Raw genomic sequence first — 14,999 nt, 5'->3', positions numbered from 1 at the left:
CGTTTTCGACGACGAACGTGCGACCAATAGGAACGCGGCTTATCGAGCATCGAGTTTCCGAACTCGATAAATCTAACGTCATAGACTTATCAAATTATAGATGTATAAAATACATAGATAGCGCTAGCTACCGATTCGACCGCGAAGCTTCGACAGATAGACGTAAGGGGGAGACATCGAAATATTGTGCGATATTCACGTAGTTTGAAAAGTCCGCCGTGTGTTAACGCTCTCTCAGGAAGTGTGAAGTAATAAGTGTGGTTGATAACAGAAATGCAATTACTCGCGAAGGAAAATTATTACATCGATACATATATGTACGTATGTATATAATGAAATATTAAGATAATAATTTAATATAAATATAAATAAATAGAACAGAAGATATTCCGAAGACATCTTTGGGCGATTGGATATCTTCAAAATGTCCTTTGAAAATCTTTTGAAAATATTGAGATGCCATGTGGGAATATATACTACAAATCTAAGTAATATATAAAGAGAATATGTAGATAATGTAGAAAAAGCTATATGTATTCTTTTGTAGAATTTTTTAAATCTTAATTCTATAAATCTCAATTATTAATGTTTGATAATTGTATTATATCTTTACATCTTTCATATTTTTTATTAAAATTTTTTATTAAATCTTTTTTATTAAAATTTTCCATCAAAAGTCTATAGATTTCATTAAAGAAAAATTAAAGTTAGTTTTTGAGTTTAATATTGAAGAATTTCAGTAATGGGTTTATATTAATATTTTTAACTGAATAAAGAATAACTATTTTTTACATTAGTTTACAATAAGCTCTGTGAGATATATCAATCCTTTAATAGATAATTAATTTACGTTTTAAAATGTTCATATATATATATATATATATATATATATATATATATATATTTATATATATACATGTGTGTGTGTGTGTGTGTGTGTGTAAAATATTTCGGCAATGAATTTTATCGGAATAATACGGTGTGTTCGACCTTGGCTGCGTAAACAATAACGCGCTAGTACGTGCCTTGGCTCTCGGCTTCGTCATCATTTGCGCGGCAACAATCGGACAGAAACGTAATGGCGCGAAATACTCCTACTTAAATTCCTTTTCTAAACGCGATCGCGATCAGTATCGGATAATTATTTGATACGAGAATACAATTAATAGTAAGTAGTAAATTAATTTCTATGATAATTATAATAGTTATAATAATAATAATATAATAATATGTATAATTGTAATAATAACTACTAAAAATAATTAAAATTAATTGTAACAATGATATATATGTTTCGATATTATTACCGATTGATTGGAGATGGAATTCGGCAATATACGAAGCATTTTTTACCACTATTTTATTCTTCGAGTGTCACCATGTGAATACAAAGTATGTAAATGTAAACAATAGCGCGTTGTACACAGCTAAGGCCGAACTTAATGTTATTTTGATAATTCGTTGACCAGATACTTTATACGTACTAGAACATATATCTACACAAAATATTAAAGTATAGATTTTAATTTCTAAGTTAATTAAATGATTATTTATTGTATTATATATATATATATATATATATATATACACATATGTATATATATATATATATATATATATATATATACAGGGTCTACCAAAAGTGTGGAAACCCCTAAATATCTCGGAAAATATACGTTTTACAGAAAAGTGTTTCCAACAAAAGTTGTAGGGTTTAAGAAGATCTATATACTGATTCTATCAGTTTGACCTTGGATGGCGTCGTCAAGGTCAGGTCAAGGTCACATTGACTTTTTTAAATGACACCCCCTACATTTGATTGCATATTCTTATAGCTTAATTCAAGAGCTTTCCAAAACACTATAATAATGTTCATTTTTATTAAGTACTTTGCGAGTTATGAGGGTTGAATGATAGAGTAGCGCCGGTATTAACATTATCCAAGGTGTACTACATGGAGGTTACTCGCTCGGATTTGCATCTGTTGTGTGTGTGATCCAGCTAACTAAGGCAAGATCGGTCGTGGATCCAGTCAGCAAAAGCAAAGACCCAACCAAATTACAATCGAGCATTTAAAGACCTGGAAAGCAATCGACATAGTAAACAGTAAATAAATTTGTGGATGCTCATTTATCATAATAATTGTTCGAAATGTGTGCGTGTGCGTGCGTGCGGTGCGTGTATACAGAGATCAGGTTAGGTTGCACCAAACGATTGCAAATGTGTTTCAATGTGTTAAAGTAAATGCTGAAAGTGGCTGCCATTTACTTCCTGACAATATGCTAATCTTTGGTAGAATGTAGAAATGACTTTACGATTCGTTTCAAAAGGTATCAAAGCCATTTCATCCCTTATTCGCTGTATCAATTCGTGAATGGTTTTAGGTTTTGTTCTGTAAACCTTACTCTTCAGATATCCCCATAGATAATAATCAAGAGGAGTTAGATCTGGTGACCGAGGTGGCCAATCCTCTCCTCCCTCATTTCCGTTCCTTCTTCCTATCCACCGTAGCGGAAAAGTCTCATTTAAAATACGACGTGGTCCTGCACCAAAATGAGCAGGAGCTCCATCATGCTGAAACCATATTACGTTTCATACACGTTTTATGGAGCAATTTTTTGGCAATTTGACTTCAGCGAAATATAAGGATATATTGAGGAATCGATCTTGCCTTAGTTAGCTGGATCACACACACAACAGATGCAAATCCGAGCGAGTAACCTCCATGTAGTACACCTTGGATAATGTTAATACCGGCGCTACTCTATCATTCAACCCTCATAACTCGCAAAGTACTTAATAAAAATGAACATTATTATAGTGTTTTGGAAAGCTCTTGAATTAAGCTATAAGAATATGCAATCAAATGTAGGGGGTGTCATTTAAAAAAGTCAATGTGACCTTGACCTGACCTTGACGACGCCATCCAAGGTCAAACTGATAGAATCAGTATATAGATCTTCTTAAACCCTACAACTTTTGTTGGAAACACTTTTCTGTAAAACGTATATTTTCCGAGATATTTAGGGGTTTCCACACTTTTGGTAGACCCTGTATATATATCATGTTATAGTACGTAAAATATTTAGTCAACCAGTTATCATCATATTCGGCCTTGGTGTACAGCACGCTATTGTTTACATTTATATGCTTTGTTATCATTCACACGGTGACTCTCGAAAAATAAAGTAGTGGTGAAAAATACTTCGTATATTGCTGAATTCCACATCTTCAATCAATCGGTATTCCCAGATAGAACATGAAACTCATAATGACATCATTATAAGGTTACCATGATTTTATTTATCACTTAAAAGTTACCTAAATAAAAATAATTAAAAAATTAGTTAAAGATGACAAAAAGAATCATAAATTTTTAAGTTCAATAATCACATTATATAATTTTAAAAAGATTATGTTGCTTAAATATAATTAAAATATACATGAATAGTTAAATAAACAAGTAATTGCGTAATATATATAAAAAATGATATTAATAAGTCATCAAAACATTGCCAAAAGTATAATCAAATGAGATCATTATGATTTTTCTAAAATGACTTTTAGGTGACATCATAATGATGTCATTATGAGTTTCATGTTCTACGTGGGTTAGTATCGAAACGTAATTCGCTATTATTACAATTTATTAAATTTTTAATAAACGATATGAAACTGTATTGTAATGATAAATCTCTATCAAAATGCAATCCATATTATTGCGAATAAAAATCAAAACGACAAGGATAAACATTATAAATTTCATTGCAATTTTCTTCGATTATTGATTCTTAATAATTATTATAATTATTAATAATGCATACTAACTTTAAATATATAATAATTAACAATGCTTACTAACATTAATTAAGAATATTAATTATTAACAGTGCTTAGAGTTAAACATTTCATCCGATTTTTTAAATTTTGCATGAAAGGTGATAAATTAATTATTAATTAAACGATTGTTATATCTCGACTTTTTATTATTGTAATCTTTTAAATATTCCAATTCATATATACATATATATATATATATATATATATATATATATCAACAATAAAAATAACAATAATGATATAATAATTAATTTTTTATTCTAGCCTCGTAAACGTCAAGCAAATCGTAATTTTCGTGCTTTTTAAGATGTAATAAAGTATAAATCTCGTGTGATTGTTCCGCGATCGGGAGTGCCGTGCAAGTGTTCCACGTATTCGATTAATCGTAATAAATCGAGTTTTCGCGAGTGAGTAAATGCCACGAAGAAACAACGATGGATGTACAAGAGAGGAAAAGGAAATTTGAAAAATCGGGCAACGTCCGCAGCACATACATACATACGGTAAATAACTTGTGTAAATTATTTATCATATTTATTTTAATTTCAAAATAAATATAATGTTCGTTCTTTTTTTATTTTTTCTATATATTTTTTATTTTCTTTAATGGATCATTTAAAACTATCGCATAATATAATGTATATATAACGTATATCACATAACGTAACATACATTCTTAATATTTTTAATAATAATTATTTAGATATATTACATATGGAAATTAGAATTTTTTTATTTACCATATTTTTCAAAAGTTTATATCAAAATTTATAATAAATTCGTTACAATAATTTTTATAAATATTAATTATATTTTGAACATTGCTATAATTTGGATTTATATTTGTATGTTACAGACAACATAACAACAACTTCAGTACCAACAACTCCGCTGTTGCGCATCATGTCGGTGAGTAACGAATTTTTATTTAATTTTAAGGTAATAGATTTATAGAAATTATAAATTATAGATAAATCTGTTACCTTTTAAAATGGATGGGTTAGAACAAATTAAATCACATAATTTTTGACAGATTATTTCAACATGCATTAAAGTATATTACATTTGCAAATTAAAACATAAATTTAAAAACTATAGAAAATATTTCAATTTTTTATTAATTCATCATTCTAATTAATTATTTATTTATTTTATATGATAAAAAATGTGTTAGTAATTTTATTATATACTTTTATTATATATTATACAATATAATAAAATAATATAATATAATATATTATATTTTGTTATATTATATAATATATTATAATATAATATATTATATAATATAACAAAATATAATAATTTATTCTTATAACGTATATGCTTATGTTATTTTAATTTTTTGTAGTCCATCTGTATATATAGTGTAATACTCACTAATGTAATAATCAGAAGACTTTGTTTTGACTGATATAAATTTAAATTATCAATTAAATACATAATGTTTAAAGAGATAAGTGGATGAGAAAAAAGTATAGTATATAGAAAAATATGTATAATTAGATGTCTAATTAATTTTATTTTATTATAATTTTATTATCAATAATATTATATATTATAAAAATTGCAATAAACCACACACATAATTTTTATTGATGATTTGGCATTATATTAGTTAAAGCAAAGTTATATTAAGATAGAATACAGATAGAAAATGGTCGTTATGACGTCGTAAACGAGCATAAAATTATGCTCAAGCATTGGTGAAAATAAGTAGCCGATAATGGAAGGAAATTTTTCTCCTTCATTAACTTTGATAGAAATCGAACTATTTTATCTTTGATAAAAAATTGTCAGATTAAAAGTGATTAAAGTCAACGGTAAATCCAATCGATATCACATACACATAAGAATAGTTTTAAACAAAATAGATGATCAATATTAAACAAGAGACGAAAATGATACTTATGAATGGAAAATATATAAGCATTTCCACTATAATATAATGGCACGTAATTTACACAAAACAAACGAATACGCGTAAACTAAATAATAACATGTAAAAATTAAGCAGAGACACTAAAATTAGTCAGGAATAGATAAATACTAATGCATCAATGAATAAAATACTAATTAGAACATTTTCTTCAAGCCTTGTAGTAAGCTTTGAGTAATTGCAAATTTTTGCTAATTTAATCAGCAAATAAGGCAGCTAGAGCTGTTAGGATTGCTATAGTATTTTATGTAATAAAAGATTATGACTATTATATAATATACTATATGGTTCCTTAGGATATTAAAATTTATTTATTATTTTTGAAATCGCAAAAGTTTATTAGGAATAGAAGTATAGCTAATACATATAGAAAATAATCATTTAGTTGGAATATGAATGGTATATAATAAATTCTATATATAATTTTATAAGAAATTTGCCAATGTTAAATTATCAGTCTCTAAAAAAAATATAGAACTATTCAAAATTAATAATGCAAAAAATAAAGAAAAAAATTCTGAATTCTAGAATATACATATGTGTGTGTCTTATAATAAAATAAACATGGAAAGGAATTTTATTTAAATTTTTCTTAGTTCTTAATGGGTTTTATGATCTTGATTTAAGAAAAATAAACATAATATTATTATTAAATTGATAATAAATGGTAAAATAAAATAGATTGAATAAAATCAATTTAATATTGCATTATTAATTAAAATTCTCTTTAAATTCATGTAACTGTTAAGTTACCAATTATGTATAAGATTGTTGATAATAATTGCGAGAACGCTCAGTGAAACAATTAAATCGCAGAATTGAATCATTAACTATATTACATTATACAATATTATTAAATCGATTGAGGTATTAAGAAGTAGCGCCAGTGATATTATTGCTTTTGGAATGAGACGATCGCATCCATGTTGCCTTTATTAAATCAGCACCTTTTTCACCGATCATGATAACGGGTGCATTTATATTGCCGCTAGTAATAGCTGGCATGACTGACGCGTCAATGACCCGGAGACCCTCGATTCCATAAACTTTGAGCTCTGGATTCACGACTGCCATGGGATCATTAGGCGGGCCCATCTTAGCACTGCAACTCAAATGATATATGGACAAAGTGTAAATCCGCAGAATGCATGTCCAATATTCGTCAGTATAAAGTGAAAAGTTCTCGCAACCGGGTATTAGTTTGCTATGAAATCTAGAACCAAATTTCTTCATACTTCTCGTTTCACCGAAGGCGATTGCCGCCTTGACACCTTCACGAAGTACTGCCACATCTTCCGGATGAGTTAGATAATTATGGTAGAGTAGCGGATAATCCAAGGGGTTTTTGGATTTCAATCTGATGTAGCCACTCGACTTAGGCCTGAGTATCATTGGAAACACTCCAAAGACATCGTGATTGTTGATTTTACCGAATACTTGATTGTAAAATTCGTCAGTTAAACCATGAGCTTCCTTCGCGTGACTGCCAGCAGAGCTGATTCCCGAGGACGTTAGCATAAACTCGATATCGGGCCAATCGTCGGTTTGATTGGCATATTTGGTAGAAATAAAGCCGACCGCCTCGAGACCGATGCTGGATGTTAATGGGCCATCCTCGGTGATAGCATATTTTAGTGCCGATTTGATAGTTATCATTCGTGGCATTACAATGCCAACTTCATAATCAATTGGAAAAACGAGTCCGCCGACTGCTATGTGATCTTGCAGATTCTGTCCGACTCCGGGCAAGTCTTGAATCACAGGAATTCCCAGTTGTTCTAGATGCATACGCGGTCCTATTCCCGAAAGCATTAATAATTGTGGACTATTAATAGCGCCGGCGGAGAGAATCACCTCCTTCTTGGCAAACACCATTTTTTTACGACCATTTCTGATAAATTCTACCCCATATACTTTTTTATTTTTCGGATCTATCAGCACCCGGGTCACGTGGCTCCATGTAGAGAGATGAAAATTCTTTCTTAATTGAATAGGTCGTATGAATGCTTTAGCAGTGCTACACCTAGTACCTCGTCGCATTGTAAACTGCAACAACGAAAACCCGGTTTGCTGTTCACCATTGATATCACGAATATCGTAACCCATTTCTTCACCAGCCTGAAGAAATGCTATGCCCAATGGACTGACATAAGGGCACTCTTGTACGGTTAAGTATCCTCCTAGGAAATCCAATGTGATAAAAACAAAATAATAAGAAATATTTATAACGTTTCATTCAGTATGTACAATAATTGAAACATTAATATAAACCTGTGCTATGATATTTTGTGTTGCGTGCTAAATATGGATTTCTTTGATCCTGTGATTTTTTGAAATATGGAAGTACATCATCATATCCCCAACCGGGATTGCCGAAACTTTCCCATTGATCAAAATCACGTCGATTGCCGCGAATGTACAACATCGTATTTAAAACGCTAGATCCTCCAAGAACCTAAGTTAATTGATGAAGTTAATTAATAAAGTTAATAATTAATTGACTGTAAAGATGCGCAAAATAAATCAATATAATCATAAATAAAAATAAAAACAGTGTAATTACAACGTAAATGCATTAATCTAATTTTCGATAATTTTCTTTGGTGTATAAAATGTATAATGTTTTCTTCATTTTATTAGATATATAAATTAATTTATTCTTTTAAACAAAAATTTATTAATAGCAGGAATAGATAATTTTAATTATCGAAGTATTAATTGACTTTATGCCATTTTTTTGACAGTTGCCTAATATTTCAACGCGATAAAAGCTTGATTTTAAATCGATAAAGTCATGAATGCATTTTTGAACAGTATCATTGTTTAAAATATTTATCAGTCAAATCATGTTACAGTGAACAAAATATTTGAAAATCTAAAGCGGTTAAGTGTGTAAATATATAAATATTGATTTTTCAATAATTTTAATATTTTTATATACTGCTCTTGGTTCTCTCTCACGCATTTTAATTTGATGATTCCGTACTTTGCCTCTGGTCCAGCAGCATCGGTGATCGACCATAGCTTGACACGCCATGTCTTGCGGTTGAGGACGGTATTGCCAGTCCATTTTAGTTTTATGCAAGTATAGAGACAATATTGGCACGTCAGTTATCTCATTCTCGTGGCCTCCGGCCTCTAATAACAGCACATTCCATTCGGGATTTTCGGTCAATCTGTTAACGACCACATTACCAGCGGATCCGCCGCCTATTACAATGAAGTCGTAACTTTTCTTCAATTCTCTCGTTACACGTGGATGATTCTCCGGATTTATAAGATCATAATTGAAGTACGCGAGCGCGGTAATCAATGCTGGAATTATAGTAATCTTGCCAATGCCAAAGAGCAAGGTGGCAGTTTTTATAGCAGCAGTTTTTATAGCGATTATTGTCGCGATTCCCATCTTTCACTGCACTGTTGGCGTGTGCTTAATTCTTTTATTCCTGTTCGTATATTTTTTAAACAATTAAGTTCGTGAATATTCTTTGTCTCCTCATTCACTGACAGATTTTTGTGATTGCACTTTTAAAAGTAGAATGTGTCTTCGATGTCTCAGATAAAAAAACGTTTTTGTTATACTATATTTCGCGTTATTTCATTATTAAATTATTATTATATTTGTTTAGTACACTTATATTTTATATTGTTCGTTACAATTACACGACTACTTACTTGCGAGAAAATGTAGAACAATGTAAACAATGCAGATTACCACAAGTCACCGTCGTCTATTCGAGGTATTGTCAAGTTCAATAGGTTTTTGGAATATTTCTTTCTCAATATTTATTTTAATTATTAGAATATCTAAATATAATATATATAATTAATAATTAATTTTTAGGTAAAATCAGTTTGAACTATTCACTTCTGGAGTGATACGTTGAAATACATTTGTGATTATATTATTATATCTTCAGAACTTATTGATTGATGAGTAGAAACAATTCAATTTCATAACGAACATTAAATAAAAGATATATTACGAAAAATCAAAATATTCTCTAAATTATCCACTTTTCAAAATATTTTACTTTAATATTTTTATATTTTAATGTTTTTATATGTAGAATAATAGGGAAAATTGATATATTAAAGAAAGATAGATAATTTTATTTAAAAAATTGGTTTGCGAGGAGATATAATATGTTCAATTAATTGACTCAAATAATTCAAAGAAAAAAAATCATAATTTTTCGAATGTTAAAAATATATTATATTTCGAATGTTTAAAATATATTATAATAAATAAATAATACATATATATATATATATATATATATACATATATATATATATATATATATATAGCAAAACTATATAAAAAAGAGATAAACTGATAGTCTTATAATTATATATTATTTTGTGATATCAATTTACAAGCAATATATGACTTATGTAGTATTGGATTTTATAACTTATTAACAAAGGTAATAATGGAAAGTGAAATCGTCATTCTTCATTTAAAAATGATTTATCTTGCGAAAAAGAAATTCTGTGACCGCAATATGAAATGACATTTCACTTCAATGACATTTCACTTCAATGTAATTATTTTATCGGAAGAAGAGTTTCCAATGAAATTAGTTGGGAAATGTATTGCATAAAATGGATTTTTAAAAATGTTGTATATATTATGTTAAAAGCCCGATTGTACTATGTTACATTAAAAATATTCTGCATAATCAGATAATATATATGCATAAAAAAATTAACCACTGATTTAATATAAAAAATGCTATATCATTACATTCTTCATATTAGAATTATTGCGTGATTGGTTGATCTTTCTCTTCATATGCATATGCAAATGCATGATCGGTTAATTTTTCTCTGTATATGCAAATTTATTTATCTCGCGAAAAATACCTAGGAATTAGTTAATTAGGAGTAGTTATTATTTTATTTTGGTTTTTTTGCAGAAGTGAAATTAGATTAGAGATTCGCTTTTTTAATTGTAAGTAATCTCTATAAAAATATTACATGAAGTGTAAAAGTGTAACATTACATTGACATATATATAATTTTCTACATCAAGAATTGGACATAATGGAAACAGAAAGAAAAATCACGAGTACTATTCAAGTAGTAACGAAAACGAGGAACATTGAAATACATCTATTTTATATATAAATATTGAATTACAAAGTATATTATTATGTTAGTAATTATCGAATAAGATAATGAAATGTTACTTAAAATTTCTACTTGTTAAATCTTAATGTAGCTAAAATTTAAACTAATTTATAAGCAGTTTATCATGTGAATCTGTTTTTTGCAAGATATGTAATAAATAAGTTTCTTCGTATATCATTATTTGCTATTATTTGATGCTATGGATTTTTAAAGTATAATAAAAAGTTTTCTCTTTTTTATATGCTGCAATAATGTAGGCATAACTCACTTTATATTTGACAGAAGTTAAAAATAAATTTTATGATAATTAAATAAACTTTATGAAATAAACTTTAAAATAAACTTTATGATGATCATAATTTACAATTATTTTTTAGTTCACAAAATGGAAAAATAGTTTTCGGTATATTTTATCAATCTGTATTATCGAATGTGTATCATAGGATACAAAAAAACTAATTTATTTCAATGTATGTCGCAAGAAAATTTGTTTGATTTTCTTACAATGGTTCAATATTTCATCAGCGAGAGAGAACCTTAATTATGATTTCTGATTGGTTCGATTGAAATTACGTGTGATCCAATAAATTTCAAATAATATTTCATTATTTACTTATACACAATTTATGAAAGCACAGCAAATAACAGCAAATTAAACAATAGAAGTTGATTGATTTTTGTTTTGCAATAAAAGAAACTAATCGACTATAAAGAAAAACTTGACGAAAGCTTTATAAAAAAGTAGAACTTGACATCACCTGTTATCGGTAAATATTTAGTGTCAGAATACTGTTACACGCGATTGAGAAGTTCGTTGTGTCAAAGAAAGTGAAAGACTGAAACATCCGAGACATTATGTTGAATATAAATCATGCGGTACCACCACTTTACCATATTATTTTCTCGCATTCTTGTTCCTTGAAAATTTATGATAAAAATAAAATAGCTTTTGCAATTGATGCTGATTACATATTTAACAATAGTAACACTAGTGATAATTTTATGAAAAGCAATTAATAAAATCCAAAATTATTAATACAGAAATGTTCAGTATTTTATAAAGATGATCTTATATCCAATGAAATGTCATTTTTAATGAACATGATATTGTTAATAAAAAAATACGACAAGAAATATAATATAAATTGTCTTAGATATTAAATTTCCTGTGTCCATTATAATTTTGTAGCAGAATATGTTAATGTACTGAAGTATTATATATATATATAAACAAAAATATCGACTTCTTTTATTATGCGCCACTTATACATATTTTACACTTATATATATTTTTTACACTTATATATTGTGACTACATAAAAATGGCTATCCTTGCATCATCATTAGCATCACAGTTAACGGTCTAGTATAATATACATATAGAATCTGTGATTGTGTGCAACTTTATTAGCAATGCCAAAAAAATGATGTAATTATGTCACAGGCAGATGCAGAATATATCAGGTAAGAAATATATATAAACAGCGTGTAATTTCTTATTTTTATATATATACTATATGTACAATATATATATATATATATATATATATATATATATATATATATACTTGAAATTAGTTTTATCTTTACATTTATATTTCATAGAATTGTCATTATCGTTACTACTATTAAATATGCAATCATCAAGTGTCAATTGCAAAATTTATTTGATATCTTTTCTTGTATTTGTAAAATGTTTAAGATTATTATAAAAAATTAATTTATATGTGTTATAATATATATCATTGTGATAGGGCGAAAATATTACTTAATATTTTATTTGTACTGTATACGTTCATTATTACATCTTATCAAGAGATACGGGATATCGAATTCTACAACACCCGGTATAACATTTTGCCCACGTAGAAATGGCTGCCTTTGCATCATATTTCACCATATGAGATTATTGAACTCTATATTGGAGCGAGTATATATTCTCTTTCTCTCTCCCTAAGTATCCTAAATAAAAGTATAGGGATGACTCCGATTTAAAAAAAAAGGAAGCAAATAACATATAAGTCTATCTGTTTCGTTTTAATCTGTACTATCATTTATTAAAAACATTTGCATCAATCAACTTTAATGTTATTGAGGCTACGTAGCACAATTAGTACTATTAGCGGTAATTAATTATTATTTACAAGAATACAAATAAACTATTGTTGTATCGTTCATAGATTTTTCTCGAAGCTATTTCTCAAAGTTTTTCGTTTGCCCAATCGGGACAAAAAGGGTAAAAATTTCTTTATTCTGATTGGGTAGGACAATGCTTTGAAGCATCTCTAGCGTTTTCCCGATCTCAGCTTAACGCGCGCACACAGAAGTACACGTGTATCCGTGCGCAGCCTGTGTTAAGTGAAATAGGAAAGTTTGGATCGTTATCAATCGTCTTTTTCTTTTATCACTGGACTATTAAATCTATTCTCATTGATTGTCATTGGCATCTGCGGACTATTGGTATAATAATCGGTTTATAATAATTGATATAATAATTGGCGATAGAATAGCTAAAATAGGCTGGAACTGGGTGAAAGATGCCTGCGAACAAATCGAATTTATCAACACCCCGTAAGGAAAAGTCCGGAAATGGGTTGATTGCCGCTACTGCCGCCCTTACCTCCAAGAAAAAGAAGCGTCCCGCCTGCATTAAGCATAAAAAACATTGCAAGCAATACCTGGTGAGTGTAAGCAACGAGTTAAATCCATTGTGACGCGAACGGCCATGTTGACGAAAGGAGACGTACGCCCCGACTACAAGACGGGTTTTGATTTATAAAGTCAATTTATAGACACCAGCGATCTGTATATTTCGATTGATCGTTCCGAGAATGGAAGATCCATTCCTTTAAAATATACAGTATTTCGCGTAACTATTTTCTGTTACAGTACACAAAGTAAATACGTCAATTTTTCCAATAAAATGCCAAAGGTTAGGGACTGCTTAGGAGAATATCAAGTGTTATTGACCCCAAACGTTGTCACTTTGAAGTAATAACTACATAGGGGGAAACATATGTGTTATTTTATATACTTGCACATTTTTCCTTTTTTTCTCTATCTAAATGTAGAAATATAATTCTCTCTATGAAAATCTAAATATAGAAATTATATTTTAAATATGGAAAAGAAAAAGCAGAGAAAGAGAAAGAGAGAGAAAAATTAAAGAATTCAGCATTCTGAAAATGCAAAAATGTGTGAATTTTTTTCCTTTGTTATACTTTATACATTTTATTCTTCAATTTTGTCCAAAGTGTGAATATGACTTATTTAAAAAAATATAGGTAAAAGATAAATAATCCTATTGTGATTTTTAATATTGAAATCAAATTGATATAGCTTTTTAAATGTGCTAGATGTATATATGTATATGTGTGTATATATGATATGTGTATGATTAGGATAAATAAGTCACATTTTACAAATTTTTTTACTCTTTAGATACGTAAGGAAAATTATTTTGAATAATTCTTTACAAAAACCAAAGTGGAGGATGACATTTATTTAGGAGAATAACATTATAACAAATTTATTATAACAAATTAAATTTTGACAATAAAGTTTGTGTTTTGCTTCTTCGTTTACATTTGTAAGTTTGTGGAAATTTGTTAGTAGTAGAGCTAAAACAAAATTGATACAGTTGTTTATCAATCTAGTATTTTAAATTGTATAAAGAGAAATTAAAATTTTTAATTTTTTTATATAGTATATTCTCTTTCTTTTATTTATGATAAAAATATATTTAAATTATTTATGATCAGAAATAAGCAAAAGAAAGAAAATAAATGAATGATGGATCGATTTTAAGCTTCAATATTAACGTACGTGTGATGCATTATTCTAAATTTCTTTTGTATTGCACATTAAACAAGATGTTGTTGCATACCAAACAATTAAATATATTTTTTAAATATCACATGTTATAGTGTAATTATATTATAAATCTCATTATCGATGATATATATCATCAAGACAAGTTTAAACATAATATTTATTGAATTATAACAACATGAATATAATTTATATTTTATACGAATATTTAGCGAAGCATTAATCAAGCGCACCATTAGATTAATATTGATAA

General features: G+C 28.2%; 2 protein-coding genes across 21 annotated transcripts in view; one reads left to right on the top strand and one right to left on the bottom strand.

Annotated features, from left to right (window-relative positions):
• The first annotated feature begins 195 nt into the window (after positions 1-195).
• LOC105259050 (mucin-5AC) overlaps positions 196-14,999 on the top strand; it is a 64,474-nt gene continuing 49,670 nt past the window's right edge. For 7 of the 20 annotated variants that reach the window (XM_025415295.1, XM_025415297.1, XM_025415294.1 and 4 more), the window contains exons 1-3: positions 196-317; positions 4,105-4,343; positions 4,697-4,749. In XM_025415295.1, coding sequence (XP_025271080.1) covers positions 4,744-4,749 — 6 coding nt within the window. In that variant the 5' untranslated portion in view covers positions 196-317; positions 4,105-4,343; positions 4,697-4,743. Of the gene's footprint in view, positions 318-1,065; positions 1,169-4,104; positions 4,344-4,696; positions 4,750-13,218; positions 13,597-14,999 lie in introns of those variants that run through there. The other 13 variants (XM_025415286.1, XM_025415284.1, XM_011270743.3 and 10 more) reach the window with 6 other exon arrangements.
• Positions 6,623-9,185, bottom strand: LOC105259106 (glucose dehydrogenase [FAD, quinone]). Its single transcript, XM_011270846.2, has 3 exons — positions 8,766-9,185; positions 8,051-8,234; positions 6,623-7,959 (listed from the first exon to the last, which is right to left on the bottom strand). The coding sequence occupies exons 1-3, from the start codon at positions 9,183-9,185 to the stop codon at positions 6,650-6,652; spliced, it is 1,914 nt and encodes a 637-aa protein (XP_011269148.1). The 3' UTR covers positions 6,623-6,649.

The sequence above is a fragment of the Camponotus floridanus genome, unplaced genomic scaffold (assembly GCF_003227725.1).
Source record: "Camponotus floridanus strain SB8 unplaced genomic scaffold, Cflo_v7.5 scaffold12, whole genome shotgun sequence".
NCBI lineage: Eukaryota > Metazoa > Arthropoda > Insecta > Hymenoptera > Formicidae > Camponotus > Camponotus floridanus.
Note: the sequence above shows the minus strand (reverse complement) of the source record. Positions and strands in the feature narration are given on the sequence as shown.